General features: G+C 39.7%; 2 protein-coding genes across 2 annotated transcripts in view; both read right to left on the bottom strand.

Moving 5' to 3' along the window:
* Positions 1-1,900: 1,900 nt before the first annotated feature.
* Positions 1,901-5,405, bottom strand: gnpnat1 (glucosamine-phosphate N-acetyltransferase 1). The gene is made up of 6 exons (XM_008304556.1): positions 5,268-5,405; positions 4,133-4,300; positions 3,827-3,889; positions 3,453-3,580; positions 3,170-3,231; positions 1,901-3,039 (listed from the first exon to the last, which is right to left on the bottom strand). The coding sequence occupies exons 2-6, from the start codon at positions 4,284-4,286 to the stop codon at positions 2,892-2,894; spliced, it is 555 nt and encodes a 184-aa protein (XP_008302778.1). The 5' UTR covers positions 4,287-4,300; positions 5,268-5,405; the 3' UTR covers positions 1,901-2,891.
* Positions 5,406-7,027: 1,622 nt separating this feature from the next.
* The window catches only part of LOC103374632 (kinesin-like protein KIF23), a 34,891-nt gene continuing 33,457 nt past the window's right edge, over positions 7,028-8,461 (bottom strand). Inside the window, exon 21 of the mRNA XM_008304755.1 lies at positions 7,028-7,037. Within this exon, the coding sequence (XP_008302977.1) occupies positions 7,028-7,037 (10 nt within the window). The remainder of the gene's footprint in view (positions 7,038-8,461) is intronic.

The raw sequence follows: 8,461 nt of genomic DNA on the forward strand, positions 1-8,461 counted from the left end.
GGTCACGTTTCAGAATGTCCTGAAAACGCATCAGGATGTAGTATATAGTGGGAAAAATGTCCTGAACAGGTTTAAAGTCAGCTTAGAATAAAATCATCACTGGACACTTTTCCATTCCAGCAACATAATAAACATTATAGTCAACATGGAAACACTTGTCTCTTCAAGACTACCAAAATCTTTCATTGAGCCTCAGCAGAAGCTGGTTCTCAAGGTTCTTTGGATGAACAGGGGCCCTTTTGGGTCTGAAAATCAGTCCTGCAGTGCTATAAAGCCTCCGGCAGGCAGCTGAGGCAGGCAGGGCTGTGTTGAGCTTCAGTGACAGAAGATAAAGACGTTTGTTGTTATGTCTTTTACGTCATGTCGTCATTCGCAGAGGCTGAAACAATTACAAGGCCAGTTTTGAGAATGTAAGGAGTAGAAAGTACAGATATTTGTGTTCAAATGTAGGGAGTGAAAGTAAAAAGTCGACAGAAAAATTAATACTGAAGTAAAGAACAGATACCTGCAAAATCTACTTAAGTACAGTAATGAAGTATTTGTACTTGTCTGCTACAAAATCATCACACTTCACAAGGATTTCAAGTTTATAGGATGTGGCTTCATGTTAATCAGTTTTAACTCTGGATAGAAATCTGTGAAGATTCTCAGCCTCAGAAAAGCTTTGACGGGTGAAACATCTTCAACTAACCAGAGCTGGTCCAGTTGCATTCATCAGAGCATTTAGACTTGTGGTTAGAATTTCTCATTATGACTAGTACACACATGCCCAACCCATAACTTCCTGTTTGTGCAACAGAGCTTCAACAAATACCTCAAGTCACGCTTGAGCTAAAACATGAATCTGCTTTCTAACAGCTGTGGAAAGAAACCAAGTACACGTGGACAAAACTGTTGGTACCACTCGGTTAATGAAAGAAAAACCCACGACGGTCACAGAAATGACTTGAATCTGACAAAAGCAATAATAAATAAAAATTCTATGAAAACTAACCAATGAAAATCAGACATTGCTTTTGAACTGAGGTTTAACAGAATTATTGTAAAAAAGACAAAAATGATGGTACCCCGAGAAAAGACTGAAAATAATGTGACTATAGGAACATGTTCAATCAAGGTGTGTCCTCTAATTAGCATCACAGGTGTCTACAAACTTGTAACCAGTCAGTCGGCCTGTTTATAGGGTTACAGGTAGTCACTGTGCTGTTTGGTGACACGCTGTGTATCACACTGAACATGGACCAGAGGAAGCAAAGTCTATACCTTTAATCAAGCACTGCACAGTTTTGAGCTACTTGTGTACTTCTGCTCCACGACATTTCCCCAACAGCATTTGTTACTTTAATGTGACGATTTTACGCAGTCGATAACATAAGAAGCTTTCAAAATACAACACATTGGTAAAGATCACACCAACTTTTTTTTTTAGCTTCTGATGTCCTACGAAAAGCTGTGTGTAGTCGAGGTAACAGTTCAGTTAACAGCTCCACTGAATAGTCTTTTTTTCCTCAAAGCTCTACACTTTTCCATTTCCACGTCACCAAAAATCAAAGAGAAGAAGTAAAACTGAAACAGGTGCGTACCAGCTTGGTTTCCTCCCACATTGATCATGTGATGATACCTCAGATTTTCAGAAACTACATATAAAGCAGTGGAAAGTTGTTCCACCTGCAGCAGCTACAACATGCTGCAGACTCACTGATGCTTCACTATCAATAATCTAATAATGTCCCATATAATAATCAGAGGGATTAATCAGTACCTTTACTTTCGTAGAATTCAATGCCGGCCTTATGGAGTATTTTTACTCAACTGAAGGATCTTAAAAACTTCTCCCACCATCGCTTTGTAGTACATTTTTCACTCATTAGCTGTACATCTACTAACAAAAGAAAACCAGTTGATCATAGAATATTTTATTTGACTTCTGGAAATAAATTACATTAAATATGTCCCCCTGTTCCCCCAAATAACCGTATAATTATAAAACTTAACTACAAAAGCTTAAATAAGAGATGATTTACAAAAATCACTCATCCATTTCCCATTACAAAATGCTTGCATCCTCATCCCAGCTGACGACCAGATACAAAACTTTACAAGCCTTGCGTTCATGTTCGGACCGAAGCCTCACAAAACATGTGTTTTGTTCACGGGAAATGTTTTACATTATAACAGTCTTGATTGTGATTCTTCATGTCTTTTATAACTTCATTGCAGTTATCCAGTAACACAGCTTGTCAGAGAGAGGAAGGCCTGTTGGGGTAGAGAGCACTTTGTACCGACAGATATTAGAAAAACCCAAGTGAAACCAAAAACCTCTTACAAAAGTTTCAACGGAAAAGAAAACGCTGCTTTTCTTTGGTGACAGAGATCTGTCAGAGAAACTTGAATCATGGTGTACAGTAAAATTCTTGAAGCATATTTGGTTTTGTAGTGTGAAAAGCTGTTGCCTCTAGTGAATTATTTTAATTATGTAGCTGGTATTATGGTACCATCTTGATTTTCAACACAGCTGGATTTACTTCCGGCTGTACTCTAGCAACACATTCATGTATTTTTACTGTCAGTACACAGCAAATGACTTGTTAGCAGTGTAACAAAATAAGACTTAATAATGACTTGACATTTCTTTCTTATGACGGATGAGAAGATGATCTACCCTGGTGAGGTAGTCATGGTTACCAAAGGGGGCGGATGACGGTGTTAGACCGAGCTTCATGTACAGTTATCAAGTGCATTGCAATCACAATGAGCGTTCAGGGACGTTTCAGCTGTGTCACATCTCTTCCTCCCGATTCTTAAGACGTACACAACAAGTTCTGCTGACAGTCGGTGTGTAAAGATATGGTCCACGCCCCGAAAACTGGGGTTTAAAGCTTCCGTCGTCCTCAGTCGAAAAATCGACACTGCATGTAAGTCTCGTCTGAAGCGTTGTAGCCAAACTTTTGGTAGAAAGCCACATTTTTAGGCGCACATTCCAGAGTGATTTTATAGCAATCCAGTTTTTTGCAGAGAAGAGTGAGAGTTGAGACTAACCTGGAGGGAGGAAGTAGAGAGGAGGAGAGTTTAAAATAGTGACAGGGAGTCTCTTGTAAAAATAATGTTCATGTCTGTTGAAGAATTACAAAGTCGTAAATAAAAAAAAAGTTAAAGCAATATGTCTTACAGTTTCCCCAGCTGCTTCCCTCTGCACACATCGCTGACTACCACCTCCTCCACCCGGCCTCTCTGCAGACAAAATGAAACAGACAGGATCATCATTTCACTCATTCAAAATTTACCTTTCATTTTTACAGTATGAAACAGGTTTAATAATTAACCCATGGCCTTTAATAACCATTACACCACAACATTAATGAGTAACTTATTCATTAGAGATAAGGAAAATGCAGGAAGTTACGATTCTATTCCCTGTTAATTACACAAGTTGTCTGCTGAGTGTCATATACCTTAGCACAAGAGTGAATGAACTTGTGCTCGGTGATCAGCGTGGCCGTGGCGACAATCTGTCCCAGATTTGTGTCCTCCACCACAATGACGTAGTAGTCTCCTGTTTTCTTCATGTGCTCAAACTTCTCTGGAAACACAACATAATTAAATGGTCATTGATATTTCATTATGATGGTTTGTGTTCTTGGATGAGGAGTTTTTCTCCGTCTAAAATGTGCGATATGATGTGCACAAGCAGAAATATTTCGGCGTGAAGTACAACTATAAAAAAAATAGAAAGGCTTTGAGATTTAAATTCAAACTGTGATAAAGGTTAATGTTCTAAACAATCTCCCTTTTGTCTTATTTGAAAGTAGCATTAAGCGTGGCTTACTTTCAAACTGCTCTGGTGTGACATCGCCTGTCTTGGTGAGTTGAGATAAAACCTTGAAGAATCCTGGAATTCAAAACAACAGAAGAGTTGGTGACAATAACTGGATTTCACGTCAAATCCTGAGAATTCTTCAACTTTGTAAAACTGTGAGTTTTACATATTTAGCAAAGTAGTAACATCTGTCAAATTTAAAACCAAGGAGTGAAAATCATTTTCCATCCTACAAACTGTAAATGGCTCAGGTTCTTTTCTTCATATTCATTTGATAATACAGGTATTTTACTGAAGTATCACATCCAGACTCACCTCTATTGAAATCTGCTGTACAGAGCGGCCTGAGAACCAGGCCCTCCCCTGGATTGGACGGGGAGATGGGTGGAGAGAAGGACACAGTGTTGCTACTCCAGTCGAGCTCCTGAAGCAGAGAGGGCTCAAAAAGTGGAGTCTCGTCCAGCAGCATTCCACAATCTCTTCCTTGGAAACAGACACGCATACAGAGAAGTAAGGACACGGACGCACACCTAAAAAAGTAGTACAGCACAAGTTGGTTTGATTTAAGATCCTTCATCCACACAATGAGTTAACATCTTCAGCCTGTGTCACAAATATGTTTGTTCAGAGTCACAGAGAACTTTGACCTGACAAATACAACTTCATTTGGTAAAACGCTGTCATTACTGCGATGTTCTGGTAGTTGATAAACCAGCTGTCGTATACAGTACATGGGCACACCCATCCAGAAATTAAAATAGCATTCTCTTACAACACACTGTGTCATGACTCCACTGTTTAGCATTCATTCATTCCTGTTCTCTATCCAGGATGGGACCCAGCCTCTGTCCAGGATATGTAACATGAGATGGGCCTATCCCAACACACGCCTATTCATAGAGCAGAGCCAGCAGGGAACACCGAGAGTCCTGTTGGTGGGACTGTAACACTGAGGGGTTTTTTTTCATAGGACTTTCCACTTAAACTGAAATCTCATTTCCATGGCAGCAAACCCCAGTGACACTTTACTGAGCACTCCCTGAACAACCATAAATAAGAAAACTGAGACTATGAGATTATAGAGTAGGGAAATCTAGGTTCATTGACCTGGGAAGTGCCAAATGGAATAATTATTTCCCGCAGTACCTTGTGTAACATTTACCAAACTGCTCATAGTGACTAATTATCATCATCTCACTGTGCTTTGGCTAGCAACATAACATTAGCGACCAATGTTGACCGTCGTCTCTAGCCTCACCTTGTTAGTTCGCTAAGCAATTAGTAAATTAGCGTTACATGTAAAGCGTCTGAGTTTTCTCGTGTCTCCCTTCAAAAAACAAACTACACGAGGCCACTTTCTCGTAGGCAAAACAATCCAGTCAAGCTAGCGACAGAGCTGTAACTTCACTAGCTCAGTAGCTAACTAGTTAGCTACCAGGTAACTACTCACCAATAAAACCCGCACAGCAAGAGACGGTCCAGCTGAAACCCCACACTGAGGCAACGTCCAGTGAAAGCGGGCAGGTCTAGTGGTTTTGAATGAGGCTCAGCTACATCATGAAGCTGAACTATGTGGGTGTTCTCTGCCGCCGCTTCCGCCTGGCACCAGCCCCGCTGTATGACGTGGCAGGCGTGCCGACGTCATTGGCGCAGCGCAATGACGTCAATCATAGACTCAGTAGAAGGACATCTGTCCAACAGTCTAGTTACTGCAAACACTATATTTACCAGTTTTTAAAAACACAACGGAGTGATTTATTTTGATGAACTTTCACAATTCTAAGATTAAATTTGATCATCTTTCCAGATGGAACCACACGTCACACATGATTAGTTCAAGGAATGAAGCTCTGGAAAGCTGAAGATCCAGTGATTCTCTCTGTTTGTACAGTTTCTGATATATGATGGTATTTTGGTAATCTAATGACAACAACATGTAGTAAAACCTGCTGAGTTTTGGGTTTTCAGAAGGTTCAATTAAGTAAATTTTTCAGGGGGAAAAAGTAAAAAAGTGTGTGATACCAGTGTCTTAAAACTGAATATATTCTAGTTTCTTTCGTCCTCTGTGACAGAAACATGAACGTCATTGGGTTGTGGACAAAACAAGACATATGAGGACGTCATTTTTGGCTTTAGGAAACAGTGATACACATGCTAGTCCATTTTCTGCCATATATAGACCAAACAATTCGCTGATTAATCAAGACCATAATAATCAACAACAGACAATCGTTGCAGCCTGTGTGTAAATTATATCGCCAGAACAGAAATGACAAAAAAGCAACACATGATTAATTATTCATTTATTCTTTATTTACACCCACTTTTGCACTGACTTACTTGTTAATAATTTGCAGGATCACTCTTGAACGTTAATGTTGTCCAACATTATCCATCAATGTGGTGTTTAAATAACAGTTTTATGCTTGTATTTCTTTTCACCTGCTTGTTTGCACAAATTTCAATCATTTAGAAACTGTGGATTGTAAAAGATAAGATAAGATGAGATAAGATAAGATAAGATATGCCTTTATTTATCTCACAGTGGAGAAATTCACATTGTTGATAGCAGCATTCAACAGAGGTACACATAAAAATGGCTCTTGTCTAGTGAAGCTGGGTTGTAGCTGGGGTGGAAGTAAGTCTTTTTTTTCTATATATATAAAAAGGCAATTGCTATTGAACGGAACAATCTGCACAGCAACTGGAAGACAAAGGGACTGGACACTGACCCAGTACAGAGGATGAGTAACACAGGACATCACGAGACAGATAGTTGGCACAAGATGCTCTGCTGTTTTTACTCACAAACACACAGTCATTTTTTTTTCTTTTGTAGAAGCACCAGAAAGCAGGCTCTGAGCTCTCAAAGGGGAAAAAAATAAATATTCCACAGAATAAAAACATTTTGCTACCAGTCCAGGCTTTATATATCCTGTCAGCTGAGCTCTGGTCCAATCAGGGAGGATTCTGGTTAAGGGCCTGTAGGATTTTCCTCCCAGATGGACAGTTCAGTTCACACACCTGAATGGAAATCAGTACAACAACAACAACAAAATAAATCCTAGTCCTAAATTAACTGCTTGAGCGAGAGGAATGTGCCTCTTTCTCTCAGCTCACCACCCCGACCATGATAAAAATCTAACATACTTTGAATACTGTGAGTGGAACCAGTGGGCTCACTGACAAGCTGTTTTTAAAAACCTTTGATTACTTCATCCTAAAAATACAACAGAAAGATGTGACCAAACCCAAAATACAAGGATCACTGGAACACACTGTACAATCAACATATCATAACAAGTTAGTATAGGAATGAAAATCAATAAACAGATAAATAAAAGTAAGTTGACAATAACACACCATATGGCACATATGTCAAACTCAAGGCCCGCGGGCCAAATCCGGCCCATCACGTCATTTTATGTGGCCCGTGAGAGCTGTGTGTTTCCTAATCTGATAAATAATAGGATTTACCTGATATAATATAACCTAATATAATGTTATAACTTATGTTATAATAACACAGCAATGTGCCCACACAGGGCTCCAGACTGAGACCAACATGTTCTCATATGTGACAAAAACAAGCAAACAAGCATGATAGGATCCATGAACTAATATTTAGTTGAACAACCCTCTGAGCCAATCAAGTGTTTTCTGTAACTCTCAGTCAGACTTCTGCACCTGTTGACAGCTATTTGGATTTTGGCCCACTGCTCATCAGCAAAGTTTTGTTTGTTTTTTTAAATTATTCATTTCAACCACAATTCAAAAGCAGTGTCTTATTTCACTAAATTATAATTTAGCAAATTTTTATTTATTATTACTTTTTTCAGTTATTTGACTGACTATTGTGAGTTTTGCCTTTTCTTTAATGGAAGGGTATGAATACATTTGAGGACGACTGTATGTTGATTATTTCAGGCCTTCAGATCACTTGTAAAAACATGTTAAAGGACTTCAAGTTTGGCCTCTAAATAGAAAAAAAAAAGCTCGTATGTGATCAGCCGGTATCAGGAACCAAATTCCTCTTTGTTTAGTCAGTGTACCAAGTGCACATCGGCTGTTATTGCGTACTTTCAGCTTCATTAGCTGTGAAGTGACAATGCTGCAATCTTATGGAGACAATAACGACAGCTCATCATGCAGGAAGAAAAGCAGCTCATCAAATCAATGACCTCATCTTCCTGGTTGTCCAGGCGTTCACTGTGAAACCACAGAGACAGCCGGGCATCCTGGGAAGCTCAAGCTGTCTGCTGTCAGTGGCAGCCACTGAGCTGGCTGCGTTAAACCTCCATAGACGGGTGACTCAGTTTGCACTTTTGCGTCCATTTAGGTCTGGAAAGTAACTTGTAGAAAGAAAAGCAGGTCAGCTTTTTTAGGTGATCACTTCAGATTCAGCCTCAGTAACATCTCATCTGAAGCACTAACGCCTGGACTGAGCTGCAACCAGAAACACTGCATGTGTTCGCTGAAGGTGTTTGGATCCATCTGCTGCTCAGACTGTCAACTGCAGGTTTTCTGTCTCCTCGGGCGAATCTGTGCATAGCAGCCAATAAACGACTGATCAGAGATTTGACCTGTTCCTGTGTGGAATGTGTAGTTTCTGCCTCATACAGTCGTCCTCAAATGTATTCATAC

This window comes from Stegastes partitus, unplaced genomic scaffold (assembly GCF_000690725.1).
Source record: "Stegastes partitus isolate 25-593 unplaced genomic scaffold, Stegastes_partitus-1.0.2 Scaffold41, whole genome shotgun sequence".
Taxonomy (NCBI): domain Eukaryota; kingdom Metazoa; phylum Chordata; class Actinopteri; family Pomacentridae; genus Stegastes; species Stegastes partitus.